This window comes from Anomaloglossus baeobatrachus, chromosome 8 (assembly GCF_048569485.1).
Source record: "Anomaloglossus baeobatrachus isolate aAnoBae1 chromosome 8, aAnoBae1.hap1, whole genome shotgun sequence".
NCBI lineage: Eukaryota > Metazoa > Chordata > Amphibia > Anura > Aromobatidae > Anomaloglossus > Anomaloglossus baeobatrachus.
Genome location: NC_134360.1, coordinates 81,065,288 through 81,087,138, shown reverse-complemented (window position 1 = coordinate 81,087,138; position 21,851 = coordinate 81,065,288). Strand labels below are relative to the sequence as shown.

General features: G+C 44.3%; 2 protein-coding genes across 2 annotated transcripts in view; both read right to left on the bottom strand.

The window, feature by feature from the left end:
- Window positions 1-5,073: 5,073 nt before the first annotated feature.
- On the bottom strand, window positions 5,074-7,083 carry LOC142249881 (urotensin-2 receptor-like). Its single transcript, XM_075321843.1, has one exon. The coding sequence runs from the start codon at window positions 6,748-6,750 to the stop codon at window positions 5,776-5,778; it is 975 nt and encodes a 324-aa protein (XP_075177958.1). The 5' UTR covers window positions 6,751-7,083; the 3' UTR covers window positions 5,074-5,775.
- A 176-nt stretch (window positions 7,084-7,259) lies between these two features.
- The window catches only part of LOC142249880 (arf-GAP with dual PH domain-containing protein 1-like), a 78,415-nt gene continuing 63,823 nt past the window's right edge, over window positions 7,260-21,851 (bottom strand). The window contains exons 9-11 of the mRNA XM_075321842.1: window positions 20,056-20,127; window positions 13,190-13,418; window positions 7,260-7,478 (exon numbers count right to left, since the gene is read on the bottom strand). Of these exons, the coding sequence (XP_075177957.1) occupies window positions 7,450-7,478; window positions 13,190-13,418; window positions 20,056-20,127 (330 nt within the window). The 3' untranslated portion in view covers window positions 7,260-7,449. The remainder of the gene's footprint in view (window positions 7,479-13,189; window positions 13,419-20,055; window positions 20,128-21,851) is intronic.

Here is a 21,851-nt window from a genome sequence, read left to right as displayed (position 1 = left end):
TCAATCTTATTTTTGACCCCTAGCATATTACCGTATTTTTCGGACCATAAGACGCACTGGACCATAAGACGCACCCTGGTTTTAGAGGAGGAAAATAGGAAAATAGAATTTTAAGCAAAAAATGTGGTCATGGCACATTGTTATGGGGCGAGGATCTGCTGCCTACACTATTATGGGGGTAATGATCCCAAATTCTCTACTAAGGTACTGATCCTCCTGCCTTGTATATGTACCCCATCCTGGTATATGCCCTTACCCTGCTATATACTGGCATCCAGCTAGATACCCTCATCCTGCTATATACTGCCATCCTGCTATATGCCCCCATCCTGATATATACTGCCATCTGGGATATGCCCTTATCCTGCTATATACCCCCATCCATCCTGCTATATACCCCCATCCATCCTGCTATATACCCCATCCATCCTGCTATATAGCCCCATCCATCCTGCTATATACCCTATATACCCTCATCCTGCTATATGGCCCCATCCTGCTATATGGCCTGTATCCTGTATCACACAAAAAAAATGTTTATACTTATCTTTCCTTGCTCCATGCAGCATTGCTCCTCCCCCTGTCTGTGCCGGTAGCAGTGCCACTGATCTGTGTGGAGCCGTCACCGGTCACGTCCCTGCAGCACCGCTCGTCCTCCTGTCTGCTGATCAGCTGATCTGCGTGACTAGCGGTGCGCACAGCGATGACGTCATCGCTGTGCTCACCGCTCTCTACACAGATCAGCTGACTGGCAAACGGGAGGACATCGCGACGCTGCAGGGGAACGGTGAGTATACCGTACTTATTCACTGCCATCCGCGTTGATGATGATGCGCGGGGAGCAGTGAATACAGCCGTACATGATCACTCCAGGCTGTAGTTGCCAGGGGTGATCATGCGGGCCAGCTGTTAATTATGTGGCACCCCCGCCCATCACACCGCCCACCTGTGAGTGCCGGCTTCAGCGCTGAGAGATGATGGGCGGGAGGATGGGCGTGCATATGTAATGAGCGGGCCCACGTGGTCACGGCAGACGCTGCTGCAGCCTGCTCGTGCCGCCGATGACCCGCTGCACCGCAGCACCCTTATTCCTGGCTGCAGCCCTATATTCAGACCATAAGATGCACACCCCACTTTCCCCCAACATTTGGGGGGGGGGGAAGTGCGTCTTATGGTCCGAAAAATACGGTAATTGATGTAGATTTGTCTACCTAGTGTACTCAACTAACCCCTGCCAGGTAGCGCGGTAGTTGTAATTTTTTAATTTATTAATGATGTAACTTTCATCTGCTGCTCTAAGTTTTCTTGGTTGACCACTGCTCCAATGTTCCTCTGTCTTGCGCATTTCCTACAGTGTTCAAAATAATAGCAGTCCAATATGACTAACCAGATTGTTCACTGTTTTTGGTCTAAATTATATTACCACATGTCACATATCAGTTGGTGCAGTAGATTCTTAGAAACCCCCAGGCTCGGCATTCATGATCTGCAGGTTTTTTTAATCTGTGTACTGAATAATTGAAAGGGGGGGGGGGTGTTTCAAAATAATAGCAGTGAGGAGTTACATTAGTGTGGTCAATCATTCTGTGAAGAAACAGGTGTGAATCAGGTGGCACTTATCTAAGGGTGAAGCCAGCACATGTTGTACATGCATTTTTCCTTCAAAACCTGAGAAATATGGGTCGTTTGAGACATTTTTCAGAAGAACAGCGTACTTTGATTAAAAAGTTGATTGGAGACTGTAAAACTTCTAAAGAAGTGCAGAAAATGATCGGCTGTTCAGCTGCAATGATCTCTAATACTTTAAAATGGAAAGCAAAAACAGAGACATGGAAGAAAACGGAAGACAATCATTCGAATGGATGGAAGAATAGCCAGAATGGCAAAGGCTCAGCCATTGATCGGCTCCAGAATTATCAAAGACATCTCGGGTTACCTGTGAGTGATGTGAAAGCTATAAGATGCCTGTGTGAGGCTAATCTATTAGCAAGAAGTCCCTGCAAAGTCACACTGTTAAGAAAAAGACGTACTAATGTGGATACAATTTACCAAAGAACACATCAACTGGCCTAAAGAGAAAAGGAGAAACATTATGTGGACTGATGAAAGTAAAATTGTTCTTTTTGGGTCTAAGGGCCCGCTGCACACTACGACATCGCAAGCCGATGCTGCAATGCCGAGCGTGATAGTCCCCGCCCCTGTCGCAGCTGCGATATCTTGTGATAGTTGCCGTAGCGAATATTATCGCTACGGCAGCTTCACATGCACTCACCTGCCCTGCGACGTCGCTCTGGCCGGCGACCCGCCTCCTTCCTAAGGGGGCGGGTCGTGTGGCGTCACAGCGACATCACACGGAAGACGGCCAATAGAAGCGGAGGGGCGGAGATGAGCGGGACGTAAACATCCCGCCCACCTCTTTCCTTCCGCATTGCAGATGGAACGCAGGTAAGAGATGTTCCTCGCTCCTGCAACTTCATACACAGCGATGTGTGCTGCCGCAGGAACGAGGAACATCGTACCGTCGCTGCAGCCAAAATAATGAAACTGACCGACACTACACCGATCATACGATACCGACGCTTTTGCGCTCGGTAATCGTAGTTAAAATGATTTACACACTACGATGTCGAGAGCGACGCCGGAAGTGCGTCACTTTTGATTTGACCCCACCGAATCGCACCTGCTTATGTCGTAATGTGCAAAGCGCCCCTAAGGGCCGCAGACAGTTCGTCAGATGACCACCAAACTCTGAGTTCAAGCCATAGTACACTCTGAAGACCGTGAAGCATGGTGGCGCAAGCATCATGATATCGACATGTTTCTCTTACTATGGTGTCGGACTCAATTACTGCATACAAGGGATCATGGACCAGTTTGCATATATCCAAATACTTGAAGAGGTCATGTTGCTTTACGCTGAAGAGGAAATGTCCTTGAAATGGGTGTTTTAACACTAGAACTACTGAGGTAGTCATTTTGACTACTTTGCACCATGTATTTCTATATAGGTGTCACGAGTCCAGTAGTTCTAGTGTTAACAAGACTACGACTTTAAGTACATCAGTAAACAAGCAAAATCTTGGTTCCAGTCCAACAAAATTGAGGTTATGGAGTGGCCAGCCCCATCCCCGAACCTTAATCCAATAGAACACTTGTAGGGTGACATAAAAAACGCCATTTCTGAGGCAGAGCCAACAAAAGCGAATAAATTGTGGATGTAGTCACAGCATCCTGGGCTGGAATAACAGGTGATGGGGCCAGAAATTGTCTGACTCTATGCAACACAGAGGTGAAGCAGTTTTAAAAATAAAAAAAAACTGGTTATACAGCTAAATATTAGATTAGTGAGTGACAGGAATGCTAAATCCTAAATAAAAGGAGTACATGTTTTGAGTATGTAAAGACAAATGCAGACACTGCTATTTTTTGATATTTACTGTAAAGTTGTTAAAAATTCTATATATTTCTCTGCATATTTTGATTTAGAAAACAGTGAGCAACGTTCCCAATGCATGGAAATAAAAACTATTATAAAGATTTTGGGCTTAACTCATGTTTTTGAACATACTGCTATTATTTTGAACACAACTATATGTACTCAAATCTGAGAAATACATGAAGACACTTATCTATCCCAAAGGATATCAGGGAGCCGTCTGACTGGCTCCAAATGTTTTCTGCAGCAGGACACCGACTGGTGATCCTCAGGTGACAACGACCCCAAACATACAGCCAATGTCATTAAGAACAGGGAGCCCTGGAAGTTATGATACGGCCGCCAAAGAGCTCTGATCTCAATATCTTTGAGTGTGTCTGGGATGACATGACGAGACAGAAGAATTTGCACAAGCCTCATACACAGATGATCTGTGGTTGGTTCTGCAGGATTGTTTGGACCTTCCTACTGACTACCCTCAAAACTTGTGTACAAAGTGCACCAAGAAGAACTGATGCTGCTTTGAATGCAAAGAGCCATCACATCTTTTGTTAATTGTTTATAATAAACTATTATCATTTTGTAAAGATCTCACACTGCTGGGAATGCCGGGTCATTCACTCCTATTGGGGTGAGGTTATAGCGACTCTTTCCACCATACTTCAAAAAACGGTTACTATGAGCCCAATTCTGTGTTTATTCGGTGTGGTAGATGTACACTCCTGGTCCCAAGATGAGAATCTATTAATAAAAAAGGTCCTGTTTTTGGCCCGGAAGGGCATTATACTAAATTGGATGAGCACTCATCCCCCAACTAGAGCCTCTTGGATTGCATTGGTAAATGCTATAATTACGTTAGAACAATTTGTATTTAAGACGAGAGGTTCTTTAAACAAATTTGACAAAATATGGGGCAGATGGTTGGGTTCGCCCTTGACCGCGGGATCACCCAGTTCCCTGACTGATAACCTACAGTCATTACTGTCGCAGTAATAATTGATACTACTCCAGTGATGGGGAAAGAGAAATATGTAATCCATAAAACTTCGTATCAGCAATGTGACGTGGTCCCTGACACTTAGGCTGTACATTCCTTGTCAATATGGGCTTTTTGCCCCAGGTTGGATATGTCTCGCGAGCTGACACCTTTGAAATATCTACTGTACCAATGCCATGCTGAAAGTAATAGATGTTGACCTGATTGTTGATGTGTTATCAATCTAGCTATTAACCGAGTTACTCATATTCTTATTGTACAAATTGCTGAATTGACTTTTGTTGTAATGATATACTTAACCTTCAAAAAAACGAGTTTAAAAAAAAAAAAGATCTCACACTGCTCAGTACAAGCTGCAGCTGTCAGTCAGGCCAGATAGGCAGACGATGAATACACTTGGTCTCCAATAACCGGATTCTTAAAACGCTCATCTGAAAATCAGGATTATACTATATAGTCACTTTGACGTGGATTTTCACAGTAGCTACACCAGCCTCATCAAGTGTAAAATATCTGTATAATAATGTATGTAGTTTGTATTTTAAAATCTTGTGACACATTCGCTTTGGTATGCTACATTATTTTTGCTAAGTAAATAGTTTAAGATTTTATTGAACCAGGTACTTACATAGTAATAAGGATGGTTAAATATGTCTACAAAGTATGCATGTGTAATATTGCTTTGCCGTCAGCTTGCAGACGCGGGAGTCACACTAATGGTGCACACTATGGTATAGGACGGCTACACAATATATGTTGAAAATATTTGTCTCTCTGCTTAGAATAATAGCATTATAGAAGGAAAATATTGATTTACACACAATGTACATTCACTGCTGTAATTATGTATATTACTTGTTCAGATGTAACATCATAAGGATGAAGAAGGGAATAAAAATTAGCCACTGTTATATAGTATCAGTATATAAATCATGTCTGTCCTCCTGATCGGTTTAGTCTGTACTGTTGCAGCCACATTTTAGAAAATCATGCCTATATTCTCCACTTTAATTCTCATCCCTTGCTAGTGGAGCAGCAGACAAACGGTTAACCACGTGTACTCTTCATTCACATTACAGGTTAAAAGCCTCTGTGAAGTGCACAGATTTACCGCTTTCTGTGCTGCAGGTTTTCAGCAAGTATTTCACATCAATCTGTGAAATTCTATCCAATGTCTCAGCCTTTTATGTTACAATCATCATTGGACATAGAAAACAAGAGTCCTGCTGTCTGCATTCAGCATCACAATTCACAAGACGACCCACAACGTAGGCCCGACGAAGTAAAAGTTACATAATATTAGGAAACTTAAAATTCTTCTTCTGAATTGCATGTGTATAATTTAACTCTCCAGGGTCCTCTTCTTCCCCTCAGCACTGGCCTCACGCCCACGTTTGGTTATATACTCTCTGTAGTTACGAGTCAATAATGTATACAGGAGTGGATTCACGCAACTATTAGCGTAGGTTAAGCAGGTAACTCCAAAGTTTACGTAAATCTGAGAGGATGTTGCCAGTCCTAAAACCTCATAGTGATAAGATTTTGCCAGCTGCCAAGCCCAGAAAGGAACGAAACAAGCCCAGTATACACTGATGATTGCAAATATGCGGAACATAACACACTGGTTGAGTTTCCGGCTTGACCGTCGAAGTTCTTGTCCTGAGATTCGGTATGCCCTCACAAGGCAGCTATAGAGACATAGTATGATCAGGCCAGGGCCGAGGATGCTTGTAAAGAAAAGGACTGTTAGGTAATGCCGGAATGACTCAGGTGTCCATGTAGGAAAGCAAATTTGCTTGCCTGAGCCATACTGGCTGTCCTGTAGCTGCATCATGCACATCATAGGCAATGTTAGGAAAAATGATATAAGCCAGATTGTCAAGCTGGTCATCTTTCGACAGCACTGGGATATGCGGGCCTTTAAAGGTTGGACAATCACCTGATATCTCTCCAAGCTCATTGCAGTGAGAGTGTAGATGCTGGCATGCATGGTGAACAAGTCCATACTTAGAAGAAGTCTGCAACCAATGTCTCCAAAGTACCAGTCCCTGGCCAGGTATGTGCTCACCACAAAAGGAATGGTTGACAGATACAAAAGATCCGCCAAAGCAAGGTTCACCACGTGGACACACATAGAGCCTACGGGTCTCTGTGATAATATAGTAATCACCAATACGTATATGTTTCCAGCCATCCCCAGGAGAAACATGACAGCAAGTACCACAGTCAACGTGGATGTGACCAGGACCTCTTCAGCGGAGCCTGGAGATTCCATAGACATGTTGGCTTCGTCTTGTGCATCCATTCTCCTATCCATACATGAAATAGAATAGACTCAATGGGATCTTGTCTCAAGTGTCTAAAGAATTCTTCATAAATAATGAAAATTAATTAGAAGCTCCATACATTATCTCAGCTAAATGATCTCCTGGAAGGCTTGATGTGGATCACTTCTAGTGTTAAAACCCGACACGATGATTTTTACCAGAAAATCGATCTCCGTTCTTGTTCCCATAACTGTTCCTTTCATTCCTCATGTGCATCAGACGGCGTGGGTATAAAACCAAAAGCTTCCTTCACATAGAGGTGTATAGAGTGAGCCAGTAGTGTGAATTACGCAGCCCCTTGTTGCCTCCCTGTTCTCCACCCCTTCACTACTTTTCCTCACCGATTTAATCTGTCTGTGGGCTCAGGCTAAACAGCCCAATTCTTTTGATCTATTTTCACATTCATTTCTATACTTAATGGATTTTGCATGAGTTTCAGAATAACCGGTGGTAAATTTTAATGCAATAGAGGGAGACTGCATCTGTTACATTTTCTTGGAATGGTTTAATAGGCAGAACAAACAGCTGCCTGGCACAGAGCTAGACAATGATTTACCACACAATAAAACAGACTTAGGTTCAACAACATGCTGAAACATGGCGCATGGATAAAAAAGCAGTCCAGTGTGTATATGGCTGGAATGGCCGTGAGCAGCCGGAGGATTTCTTGTGATTCTGACAGTCTTGTGTTAGGAACGGTGTTTAAACTGAGCTTCAACTAGAAGAAAAGATAACAAAAGTTAGGATCAATTCAGGGAAGGACAAATATACCGAAATATGTTTAAAAAAATGAAGTTTCAACATTTAAAGTCACATAAAAATGGAATACATAGATGACGGACCTCTGTATGCAGGGATCACTGGGAATGACAGCTTTTAAATGATAACATTACAGGGATTTTTTGAAACCTTAATATTGATCACCTGTTTTTGGGATGTCATCAATATCAAAAAAGATGGGATCCGCTTTCCAGCACCTAAGTGATCCACTGATTGAAAGAGACGCAGTGCAACAATAGTGGCAAAGCAACACACGCGCTCGCTGCCTGGGAGTAATCCTAGACTCTAATCTCTCTTTCAAGCCACACATCCAAGCCCTCTTCACCCCCTGCCACCTCCAAATCAAAAATATTTACCGGATCCGTACATTCCTTTACCAAGAAGCTGCAAAAACCCTAGTACATGCCCTTATTATCTTTCGCCTGGATTATCGCAACCTCCTGCTCTGTGGCCTCCCTTCTAACAGTCTCTCACCCCTACAATCTATTCTAAACTATGCTGCCCGCCTAATCCACCTGTCCCCCCGCTACTCCCCGACCTCTCCTCTCTGCCAATCCCTTCACTGGCTTCCCATTGCCCAACGACTCCAGTTCAAAACTCTAACCATGACCTACAGAGCCTTCCACAACTTGTCTCCTCCCTACATCTCTGACCTAGTCTCCCGGTACTTACCTGCACGTAACCTTCGATCCTCACAAGATCTCCTTCTCTGCTCTCCTCCCATCTCCTCTTCCCACCATCGCATCCAAGATTTCTCGCGTGCGTCCCCCATACTCTGGAATGCTCTGCCACAACACATCAGACTCCCGCCTACCTTGACAAGCTTCAAAAGGAACCTGAAGACCCACCATTTCCGACAAGCCTACAACCTGCCGTAACCCTCAGTCTGATATAGCCCGCACAACCAGCTCTACCCTCACCTACTGTGTCCCTACCCATCCCTTGTACTGTGAGCCCTCGCGGACAGGGACCTCTCTTCTCCTGTACCAGTCTGTGCCTTGTATTGTTTATGATTATTGTACTTGTACCTATTATGTATACCCCTTTCACATGTAAAGCGCCATGGAATTGATGGCGCTACAATAATAAATAATAATAATAATAATTGTGTAAAGACAAAGCTCACTTCTTTGCATTTGCATGGTAGGTAACTTAAAGAACCATTCATATACACTACTCTGCCAGTTTCTGTGTGCTGCGGTACTTCTAGCCAGATGATCTGTGTTGGTTCTAAAAGCTGGACATCCACTGATTTGATACTGATGACAGAGTTCATCAATATGCAAGTTATGGACACACCCTTAAGTGGCTGTTACCTGCAATTAGTTCAGAGCTTATATCAGAAATGCCTTCTATCCAAAACCCTGTGGTGACACTCCAGTTCATACTGTCTTTGTCTTGTTAGTTTTCTGTTGAAAGTCCTCTAATAGGGATGTCTCAAATTCCAATCTTCAGAAGCGTCTCACTTCCCTGCCTCCTTCCCTCCCGCTTGCTGGGTGTTGTTTGTGACGAGTCAACATCCGGCCACTTGTGCAAGGGTGAACTAATAATGCCCTGAAATGGGAGATGAGGGATACAAAAAGGGCCTGCTTCTGGCACCGGTGTGATTCTACAGGACCTCAGCCTAGGGACCATGGTTGCAGGTGGTGGATTACAGTAGTACTGCTCTGTCCAACACTGAGCCCATGAATTCATTTAGAGAATCCAGTCACACGGCCACAAACCTCTCTGTCCTTGGTAGTTTTCCTAAGCTTGCGGCTACCTCCTCTCAGTGTATGCCCACCAAAAGTGGGGTGCTGCTAGATAGGGTAGTTGGTCCTGGATCCCACAAAGTCACAAGCCAGCGGAAAGGTGAGTCTCTGTCACATGCACCATTTTGTGTCCTTGATGGGAATATACTATGCTCTTGACTGTTTGTGACCCAATAAACTCTTACCACAGCATGATACCCTCACTCTTTGTTGTCTGTGTAGTGTTCTGCCCACAAGAAAAGAACACAGGCGTTTAGTGGCATGAGTCACTTTCTAAAGACAGCAAAGCCAGCGGACGAGAGTACCCATGATCCTCATGTCTGCATATTGTCTACTCCTGATGATTGGCAGATCAGGTTGTCAGCATGGTTGAACTGCTGTCATTAACTGTTCTCTCTACCATTCTGCAGAATCAGCTTTGCTTCTGGAGCATAAAAAAGTGCAGGTACACTGAAGCTGACAAAATCCATCCAGCTTCAGAGCAGCACTTGCAAGCTGCATAGCAAACAGCTTTCAAGTGCATGCTCCTTGTCTAGGAAACCGACCAAGTTAGCAACCAACTGTACACTACAGAATTATAAATCCCCTCGTTCTTGAGAAAAGTTAGTATTTTTAACCCTGTAGCGCAAAATGTCCACCAGCCCATGGTCACCATGTGTGGAGGTAGATTAGTAGTTGAGCTCTCCTTATACGCAGTAGATTAAGTTACAAAGCTGACATCTGTCTCTAACAACAGTGGCCGAAGCTGAGCTCTAATTACTGCTATTAACCATTTAAATGCCGCTGTTAATCTCTGACAGCACATGTAAGTGGAGAGGCAAGTGCACTGGCTTACATCGCACAACGTGATTGCGGGGCACCAATAGGTTACAAAGTTAGTTTCTTGTTTTTGCCAGCTTGATAATCCTGTGAAGCTCAGTCACAGGCTGACCTTCATAGGAGATCTCTATTTTCACCACTATATACTACAATACTATGGTGTAGAGTATAAGTGATCAGACGATCCCAGGTTCGAGTTCTATGTATAGTAAAAATGTATGGTATCATCTAAAGGGTGCTTTACACGCTGCGACATCGCTAACGATATAACGTCGGGGTCACGTCGTTAGTGACGCACATCCGGCACCGTTAGCGACATCGCAGCGTGTGACACCAAGGAGCGACGATCAACGAACACAAAAACGTCAAAAATCGTTGATCGTTGACACGTTGCTCCTTTCCTTAATATCGTTGCTGCTGCAGGTACGATGTTGTTCATCGTTCCTGCGACACCACACATCGCTACGTGTGACACCGCAGGAACGACGAACATCTCCTACCTGCGTCCACCGGAAAAGAAGGAAGGAGGTGGGCGGGATCTTCCGCCCGCTCATCTCCGCCCCTCCGCTTCTATTGGACTGCTGCCGTGTGACGTCGCTGTGATGCCGCACAAACCGCCCCCTTGGTAAGGAGGCGGTTCGCCGGCCAGAGCGACGTCGCATGGAACGTAAGTCCGTGTGACGGGTGTAAGCGATGTTGTGTGCCACGGGCAGCGATTTGCCCATGTCGCACAACCGACGGGGGCGAGTACGCTCGCTAGCGATATCGATACTGAAAGCACAGCGTGTAAAGTACCCTTAACCAAATCATAGTGAAGGCAGTCATGATGACCTCAAGAGACACATTATATCACAATTGCTGCAGGGTTTGTAGTTCTAAAACATGAATACGATTGTATCACTAGAGTTTGACAAGGATAAGTCCAGGTATCCTATTTACTCAATGATTTTAGACATCGCTCACAGTGTATTTGTTCAATGGGATTACTGTATGCTTGATCTGTTTGTTTGTTTTTCTTGTGGCAGTCAGTTTTTTCTATTGCAAATAGAGGATGTGGACTTGAACTCTGACGCCACCTATTGAATGTAGAAATCCTGAAATATTGTCCCTTTAACAAGCCTTGTAACATGACCTAGTATAAAAAGCCCAATCAGACACTCCATGGCTGGGTGAGAGGATCTGACTGTGGGTCTATAGAAAGTGAATATGTCTGGCTCACTGTGTGTAGAGATTAGGTGCCCAGAAAAAACAGGAATCAATCAAAAGAGGAATAGATTCAATAAATTGATTCAGCATTCAAAAGACCTTTTCATGTCATCAATCATTTCAGTGTGCCAGAACTATTCCTCTTTTGACTGACTGTGGGTCTGTCAGGAGTAATTAATAGGGTTGGCTCATCACAGCCAGTAACATAACCCCTTACCAACATGTAATGTACATTTCGTCATGACGGCTCCTTGACTTTCCCGACAGATGATAGCTGTGATATTCAGCCACCATCTGGACTCTAACAGTGATGGTAGCTACAGCACACAAGCAGAGGAATGACCTGGTGCCCCACGACGCCCATGCTGCAAGGCAGCTTTTTTTTGTTCTCACTTCACAGTTTAAGCACACGAGGAAGGTGAGTCTTTCAGCTCCTTTCACTTGGTGTTGGTGCTGTGTGTTGGACATTGCTCATGTGATGCTGTGTCCATGGGGCGGTATGGCCTGAAGCCATGGGGACTTTACCAGAGCAGTTTGATTCCCAGCTAGTGCACCTCCGCACTATTTCCCACATAAAGTCCATTCCATGTTGAACAACCATCAGTCAAGCCTATGGGGTTAAACTTCAGTGCTGGAGAGGGAGAATGGGGTTAATGCCGTGCTGCTCCCAAATGAACAAACTGTTGATATATTAAAATATTCTTCTTTTATTTCATAAGTCTACACGTTTCAGGGATCAATGTCCCCTTCTTCAGAACAAAGGAAGAAAATCAACAATACCTAGGTAGGTATTGTTGATTTTCTTATTTTTCTTTTTCCTTTGTCCTGAAGAAGGGGAGTCTCCGGCACTGAAGGTTAACCCATATGGGGTTGCGGCAGCCACCATTATCTCAAGCTTTCATACGGGTTGTCACTTTCACAACCTCAATAGGTGAGCGTTATTTCATGCAAATACAAATACAAAGAAGGAATTCCAGCACCTGCAGTCCAATCTTCAATTTAAATAAAACATCCTTTTATTGGAAACATGTTTAAATACACATGTATAATAGAAAATCCTTACGCGTTTCAGGTCATGGTGACCCTTACTCATACCCAAACCTATTACCTATGAGTAAAGGTCACCATGACCTGAAACGCGTAAGGATTTTCTATTATACATGTATATTTAAACATGTTTCCAATAAAAGGATGTTTTATTTAAATTGAAGATTGGACTGCAGGTGCTGGAATTCCTTCTTTGTATTTGTATTTTCCTGTGGAGGTGGACTGCCCTCCTTCTTTCTTTGCATGCACCTGGATGAAAAGGTCTTATTGTGAATGGCAGGCTGAAAAAGTTTTTGTTCAGTTATTTCATACACACTTCACTGTTATACCTGATAAGACCCTATTTTGTGCTTTTTATCCTCAGCTTTATAAGCATATGGGGTTGGCGCAAGAGAGGAAATACTGCAAAGTATCTGGTGCACTTGCAGCCTCATTTACATAAAGATTCAAGCTTGATTTGCTCAGTGGTTGAAAAATCTATTAGCGCTAGATATGGGAGGAAGGTTTGAATGTGTGCTTAACTACCCTAAATTAGGCGATATTGAAGCGCCTGACAGGTATTACCTATAGTGGAGACCTAGAAATCCTCAGTCACATATGCTTTGTAGCTTGTATTCCTAATGGCAGTCACAACACTATGGGAGATGCAATGTATAACACCTCCCAACATCACCTGGCCAAAGACTTTTTTGCCCATTCACAATTTTGATGCATAGACTACAATCACACTGGTAGGTTTACAGCTTTATTTCATTTTCTCTATACAGTAACTCATATATGCAATTGCCTGTATAGAAGAGATTAAAAGAGATGATAGATTCTTTACCTGCAAATTCTCGCACAGTCATGGGTATACTGATAACTTTCTTGAAGACGCTGAGCCAGTTTTCCCGGTCTTGCTCACTCTCACAGGTAAACAGGTAGGTGCGATCAGGAGTACTAATAGATATGCCATAATTCCATATATTGCTGTAGGAGTTTGGGACAATTTCAGCCTTCACCTGATAGCCGTGCTCAGTGCTGCCTAAAAACACCTCACCTTTAGCAAAAGCATCCTGAAATAAGAAGATGCAGAGAACCTCGTTATGAATAATCTGTTTTTATTGAATTTTCACAACAAAACATAAACAGCCTTGTAAAAAAAATAGTAAGAAAGTAGTAAAAGAGAAGAGAGAAGATTAAATAGACAATTTGCTTGTGTGGTCCCACTCCAGGTCCACCCACTCTATATCCTCCATTACAGATAGTGACTAATCAAGGTCTTATTATTTACTCTACATTAACATTGCTTCCCAATTCGAATTCACTATCTTACTCTAATTTGAAACTTTGCTATTTTCCTATTGTTCGGTCTGGGGAGGATCATAAACATTGCCCCCTTGTTAACAGAATGTCTTCTGCCTGGCGAGGACAAGAGTGAAGATCGAAAAGAAAAGTGTACGTGATAGTAGGGGGTAAGCTTTGCGTCCACGGTGTAGGGTAATGAAGTTCCAGAGGGGATTTGATTACCGAATATGTGTATGAGGCAGAACAGGGAGTAGTGAGATGTTCTAGTGTAAGAGGAAAAAGTACCAAGAGAAGGAAGGAAGGGAGAAGAAATAGAACAAAGAAGAAAATTATGCAATAGATAGAGGAGAAAGGGAGAGGGAAGAGACAAACGCCCAAAAAAAAAGAAAAAAGGAGGGGGGGGGAGGAGTGCATGGTTTAGAGGGGGCTATATGAAAAAGGGGAGATTAGGGGAGAGGGGTAGAGAGAGGGGGAGGGAGAGGTGATGGGGTTAAGGGTAGATGTGACTTGCCCTTAGATTCTCCTTTACTGAGCCAGTAACCTCGAGAAATCCTGAGTTTCCTTAAACATGATCCAAGGTTGCCAAATCCAGGTGTAGGTGTCAGTAGTGTCATTGGCGATTGCAGAAAGTTCTTCCATTAGGGCTATGTGTGAGAATTCTTTAAACCAGTCCCCGACAGGTGGCGTCTCCGACCTCTGCCAGTATCTGGGAATTACTGGTCTAGCTGCAATCAGGCAAAACCTGAGGAGATCTCTTTTTTGTGCCCCGATGGAGCCTGGCAGCATGGAGAGAATCGCCACCTGAGGGGTAGGTCTGACCTGGGTTCCTGTAATTCTCGTGTAGGCCCCAAATACCGCATCCCAGAAGGGTTTGAGTTTATCGCATTCCCACCATATGTGGGACATTGTCCCCTTTTCAATTCCACAGCACCAGCATTCATCCGGGACTGAAGGAAATAGCTTGTGAATTTTGGTAGGGCAAAGGTACCACCGTGCCAGAATCTTGTAATTCTTTTCCTGAGCAAATCCTGCCTCCGACATTTTATGTGTAAAGAGGAAAGCTTTTTGTCTGTCCCCCTTGGAAAACGTAGTTCCCAATTCCCTTTCCCATGCCTGGACATAGTCCGGGCCCGGGTGATCAGGCTGTCCGTTAAGGTGTTTATATATCACTGAGATCAGATGGGGGGTGGTGAATCCCTTAGGAACAAACCTTCAAACGCTGTTGGCAACGTCAGGTGAGGGTGTTGGCCCTCGGCCCTCCATTTCCCCAAAAAGGATCGCAGCTGTCCATACTGCAACCATGAGAGTTTCATGGGAGGGTCCCTTGCCTCTAACTGTTCTCGCGTGGGGATATGTGTGTCCTGTAGTAAGTGTGCCACTCGAAGATCAGAGTTTTGGTGCCAGCGAAGGAACCTCTCCACACCCAATGCGGGAGGAAACTCCGGGTTGTTGAAGATAGGGGTCAATGGGCTGAGGGGTTTAGTCAGCCTGCTGTTTGTTCTCAACCTATCCCACAACGTCAATGTTGCCTTCACCAAAACCCCCTTGGGTTCAATATGTATCTTGTCCCGTTGTCCCACCCATGAGAGGTTCTTCAGAGGTGTCTGTGTGCAATTTTGCTCCAGTTCCACCCACTGTTTTGCGCCTGTCTGGAAGTGCCAGTCAAACAATCTGACCAACACCGGCGCCTGGTGATAAAGTCATAGATTTAGCAAACCCGCCCCCCCCCCCTCTTGCTTGTTGCTTGTGTCTAGTAAGGGTGAGGAACTTTATTCTGGGTTTTGCTTGTTTCCATATAAATTTTATAAGAGTGGATTTCATGGTTTTAAAAAAGCTTATTGGAGGGTTGATGGGTACAGCCTGGAATACATATAAGAATCTTGGAAGGATGTCCATTTTAAAGGTGTTAATTCTTCCAAACCAAGATAGAGGTTTTTTGTTATATGTGTTGAGGTCTCTAAGGGTCTTATCTAATAGGGTTTGGTAATTTAGTGTGTACAGTTTACTGAGGTCGGAAGGTATCTGAATTCCCAGGTACTTTAATGAGTGTGCCTGCCACTTGAATGGGAAGTTGTTTTGGGATCTTTGGACTTCCGACGCTGGCAATGAGATGTTTAGGGCTTCGGTTTTTTTGTAGTTGACCTTGAAGTTACTGAGGTCCCCATAACGTTCAAATTCCATCATAATTGAGGGGAAGGTGATATGGGGTTCTGAGATATATAGCAACAAGTCATCTGCATAAAGGGCCGTTTTGTATTGTTTCCCACCCACGCTCAGACCCCGTATACTGGGGTTCTTCCTGATAGCCACTGCCAAATGTTCCATAATAATGGCATAGATCAATGGGGATAGCGGGCATCCCTGTCTAGTACCATTGTGGATCTGGAATGGGGTTGAGAGGGAGCCGTTAGCTTTAATCCGTGCTGTAGGGCCATTGTAGAGGGCCATTATTTTAGTTAAGAAACCTCCCCTCAGTCCAATCTGTTTAAGGGCCACCTCCATAAAACCCCAGTGTACGCGGTCAAAGGCCTTCTCGGCATCTATTGATAACAGGTCCATTCCACCCGGGCACGCCCCCGCCCCGGCGATTAACGAGATAGTCTTGCACACGTTGTCCCTCGCCTTGCGTCCCTGTATAAATCCCACCTGGTCTGAGTGTATTATGTCTGGAAGTATCGGTGACAGTCTATTGGCTAGTAGTTTTGCAAAGATTTTGATGTCTACGTTAATCAACGAGATTGGACGATAGTTTGAGACCATCGTGGGGTCTTTCTCTGGTTTAGGTATTACGACTACGTGGGCCTCCAATGATTGTGGGGCAAACCCGTTGGTATATGTGACTGAGTTAAACACCTTTGTCATAAAGGGCGTAAGTTTGTCTCTAAAAATTTAAAAAAATAATGGGGAAAACCCGTCCAGTCCAGGGATCTTTCCGCTAGGTGTATTATTGATAGCTTCCTCTACCTCCGCCTCAGTGAACTGTTCCTCAAGCTGTGCTGATACTTCATCCCCTATTACCGGGAGGGCTGTGTCTGCCATGTATTCTTCTACCCGCCTTTGAAATTCCTGGGGATCCAGATCTGATAATTTTCCTTTGATATTGTACAAGTTGGAGTAAAATGTTTTCATTATGTCTAGGATTTCTACAGGGTTGTGTTCCTCTGTCCCATTTGGGTGCCTTATTCGGGGGATGTATTGGGTCTGTATACGGGGATGTAGCAGGCGTGACATTGGGCGACCACATTTACCCGAATAGTTGTAAAGGGTCTTTTTGAACTGATTCTTGAATCTAAGGTAACTGAGGTTTAAAATGGATTTCAGTTCATCTCTGCATTTAGTGAGGAGAACCTCGTTATTGTGGATCCAGGTTATTTAGTAAAAGGAAATCTGCCAGCAGGTTTTTGCTATGTAAGCTAAAGACAGCATGTGGCAAGGGTTAATGCAGAGAGTTCAGGAATGCCTGTATTGTCAAGGTCCGATCTGTTGTTTGTTTGCTATGTTTGTTTTAGGAACAGGACTTATCATTGCTCACTTTACCCTGTCATGCATGTCTTATTGACACCTCACTGTCAGTGTACAATCTCTATGGAGAACCTGATGTGGAGGGTACAGCTCTCTCAGCTCTGCTACATGGCTAAATCTAACAATTCTGATTATGTCAGAACGGCTGCAGCCAGTAATCTAAGTGATACATCGTTATATTCAGTGTCTCTTTGCCTTCATTATGCTGCTATCAGATGAGGTAGCAAAAACCTGCTGACAGATTCCCTTTAAGAGCAGCAAGTCTCTAGTTTAATCCTCTTACTGGAAACACTCAGCATACAAACAGCTGTTGCTGTTTTTTAAAGGGAAATTATGTTTTAGTAAACATTATAAATGGAATAGAAAGAATATAAAAAATACTCCCTGGACATAGTAAGAAATGCAGACCCATCACTGTACATATGTATATTGTACATATTAAACAGCAGAAAAGGGACTATAGTTTATTACAATTCTATGGTGCCTGGAATCCACCTAAAAAGTGCTGCAAAACTGCTGCAAAAAATGAACATAGTGCACGTTCCGTTTTTTGTCACTTCTTTTAACCGCTTCAACCTTCCGAATCTATGCAGCAGGTAAAAGTAGCAGCATGTTCAGGAGGCGGCTTCCGCTAGAGGGCAGCTCACCATTGTAGTTGACGGCACAGAGAAAACCACTGGAGGTGGTAGCATCATAAAAAACGTCAGCCAGCGAAGAAGTCTCTTCTGGAAAAAGACTGCCAGCGTTGACCTTAAGTGGCCACACCCAGAATAACTTGTTGGCTCTTACACCAAAAAAAGGAAGTAGTGTACACATGGGCTATGTGAACACAGAGTTTTTTGGAGCAGAAATTGAGTGGAAAGTCTCCAAATCCTTTACAAAACTTGTAGGTTCTGCTCAATTTCTGCTTATTTTCTGCTCAAAAAACTTAGCAAAAAGACTCTGTGTGCATATACCCTAAGGATATCTTTTAGACATCAGTCATCGACCAAGTTTTCTCTAGTGGAGGCGCTTCTTGAAAGTGCTGGTGTCTTCCACTCTATACTGTCAAGTATAGAGAACAGGCAGTTTCTGAGCGGGACCAGTCTTATGAATGAGTCTGTCACTTCTTTTAACCACTTCAACGTTCCCAAACCCTAACGTTTTTAAAAGAAGTGACATAATATAGAACATGTGCACAACAATATCATTTGGACATTGCTGTGCATTATTTATCTTAAGGGGCGCTTTGCAGCACTTTTTCAGGTGAATTCCGAGCAGAATCTGCCCGAAAAAGATGCCATGTAAATACCCTCAGGGTAAGTGCACACAAAGTCTTTTTGCAAAGTTCTCGGAGCAGAAATTGATCTTCCGGTCAGTTTTTTCCTCCAAAAACTCCTAAAAAAAAAAACAAAACCCCTTCAGTGTGAACACAGCCAAAGGCAATAGGGCAGCATTGAACCCAAGTCGGAGATACTACCTCTAACGGGTGAAAACCTGGAAAATTGGTTACTCTCCAGATGTGATTAGTTTGAAAATTAATAAGATGTAGAAACTTGGCACTCAAGATAATTGTGAATAGTGGTCTTTTATTGAGAAGAACTTGTAGGACCAGCACAAGCGGTCAAAGACCTTCATCAGTGTGCGTGCAGGGGGTTCTCAGAAGGTATAGCAAATTGGCAACTGGCGTAGTCAGGTATGGCGCGGTGTCCACTGCTGTCTATGTGGCAATGCAATGCCGAAATGTCTGTGCTTGTGTTGGTCCTACAAGTTCCTCTCAATAAAAGACCACTATTCACATTTATCCTGAGCGCCAAGTTTCTACATCTACTTGAGACGGTTTTAGACCCTACTTGAGCACCACCCCAGAAGTGCCGTGTGTGTATCAACTCACTAGTTTGAAAATTAAGGCACCATGTGCATTTCAGGCATTGTCCATATCACTTTTTATAATGGAAGCCACGTTATTTACTGGTTCCATCAAGGTGTGAGTAACTTTATTCTTAGAACAAAGTCTTTGACTTTTCGCCGCGCCTGCGCATTACAGTACTTTGCGCTGCCCTCAGCAGAGCAAAGAGAAATGCTTGTACGCAGGACCGCATTGATTGCATCTGTGTGGATGATGTAGGACGCATCATCCACACGGAGCAGGGAAGGAAGACGGTGATGGAAGGAAGAGAGGAGGCGCCGGACTGAGATCAGTGACGCCCATCAGACCGGACCGCCCCACAGGCGAGTATAATAAAGATGTTTTTTATGTTATAGAGAGCGGCCTGGGCTCTTATATACAGTATTCTGGAATGCTATATATAAGGGCTCACTGGTGGTGGCCGCAGGTTACAGGGGACAAATCTGGTGACAGGTTCCCTTTAAGCAGCTTTAGTTCTCTGGAGATCCAGCTAAGGCTGCCAGAACATGCTTTTTATTCCCTTCTATGAGCTTGAATATATTCCAAGAAGAAAGACGACAACTCCTACAGGCGCTGCACGTGGTTGTCAGATCCAGAGGAAACATTCAATGCGCTTGATTAAAGCGGAAGGTATTTTATTAGTTCTTCTGTACAGAAGAAAGTACCCCCCACTTTAATTAACCTCTTTGGATGTTTTCTGTGAGTTTGGCAATCAGGAGCAGTTGTCGTCTTTCTTCTTGGAATATACTTAATCTAATTGTAGGGCATGGTAAAACAAGTCCAAGCCTTAGATGTCAGATCTCAGAAGGAACTATTGAAACTCAGAAACTGACATCACAGTGTTTGACTGGTGAGAACATTTCTTCTCTAGTCTCTGACATTAAACATTAAGCTCTGACTGTTTTCCTCTCCTCCACTGGGCAGAGACGTGCATCCCTCAATAACACAATCTTACACATAATATTATATCCAAATCTCTGAACATGAGGATTTACCAAGGGGTCTTTGTAGTACATTAATCTCCGGTGATCTAGGGTGAACCATCTCTTTTTAAAAGCATCTGTGGGCTATAAAGAAAGAAATACATGGGGTTTTAAATGTATAAAATGTACAATCATTTCATATTCACAATTTACTTTTTGCTCTAAACAGTGACAATACAACATATTCAAATTGCCTCATCAGTGAGGAAGAGGACAGGAACTCTAGTGTCATCTATCTGATGTAGCAATCCTAAAAGTCAATATCAACACTTTAACGAGATTTGACACATGACTTAGGATATGAAGCCAAACTAGACACCCCATTTGCAGACATGGTGATTCAAGGTGTTTGCCCCTCATCAGTGCAAAGTAGTAAAAGTGGTTCAGCTGAGTGAGAGGCCTCTGACGGGAGTCTAAAGCTGGTGTCACACACAGCGACAACGACAACGACGTCGCTGCTACGTCACCATTTTCTGTGACATTGCAGCGACGTCCCGTCGCTGTCGCTGTGTGTGACATCCAGCAACGACCTGGCCCCTGCTGTGAGGTCGCCGGTCGTTGCTGAATGTCCAGCTTCATTTTTTGGTCGTCACTCTCCCGCTGTGACACACACATCGCTGTGTGTGACAGTGAGAGAGCGACGAAATGAAGCGAGCAGGAGCCGGCACTGGCAGCTGCGGTAAGCTGTAACCAGCGTAAACATCGGGTAACCAAGGGAAGACCTTTCCCTGGTTACCCGATGTTTACGCTGGTTACCAGCCTCCGCTCTTGCTGCCAGTGCCGGCTCCTGCTCTGTGCACATGTGGCTGCAGTATGCATCGGGTAATTAACCCAATGTATACTGTAGCAAGGAGAGCAAGGAGCCAGCGCTAAGCAGTGCGCGCGGCTCCTTGCTCTCTGCACTGTGACATGTAGCTGCAGCACACATCGGGTTAATTAACCCGATGTGTGCTGCAGGAGAGCAAGGAGCCAGCGCTAAGCGCGGCTCCCTGCTCTCTGCACATGTAGCACAGCGACGTTATGATCGCTGCTGCGTCGCTGTGTTTGACAGCTAAGCAGCGATCATAACAGCGACTTACAAGGTCGCTGTTACGTCACCGAAAATGGTGACGTAACAGCGACGTCGTTGTCGCTGTCGTTTAGTGTGAACCCAGCTTAAGGGTTTTCCCTTGTGCAGAGTGCAAGGTTGGCATAGGGTGACTTATGCAATGGTCTTCTGGAATACATTAAAAGGTAGAGAAAAAAGCAAAAAGAAAGACCAGCTCACCTGTGCACGTGCACGGATCCAATAACCCAATCAAAAAAAGGAAAAATAATGGAATTCAGCATTGTAATGCTATGTGCAAGCGATCAGGACCCGCTGTGTCCTGGACACAGCGGATCTGGACCTGCGGCGCCACGAGTCTCCCCTGCAGGAGACCAGAGCTACTCATGCCCATGATCCGGGCTCGAACAGTTGCGGTCTCTTGCTGTGTTTTCCCTGCAGAGCACACTCGCATCTCCGTACCAAGAATTGACATGCTTGCGGCTCGGGAAGCCGCACCGCAGGTCAGTTTATGCTGCGGGCAGTACACACACAGTGGGCATGGGATTTCTAGAAATCCGACCACTGTACTCGTACTGTACAATGCAGCTTTTCGGACGCAGCTGAAACACGCTACATCCAAAACGCTGCGAACCCTGATCGTGGGCACACATCATAAAAACCGTACTTTAATTGAAGATACATTAAAATGACATCTTGGATAAGATACAGACAGAGGTCAAAATGGTTTACGTGTTTCAGGGTATTCACCCCTTAATCATAA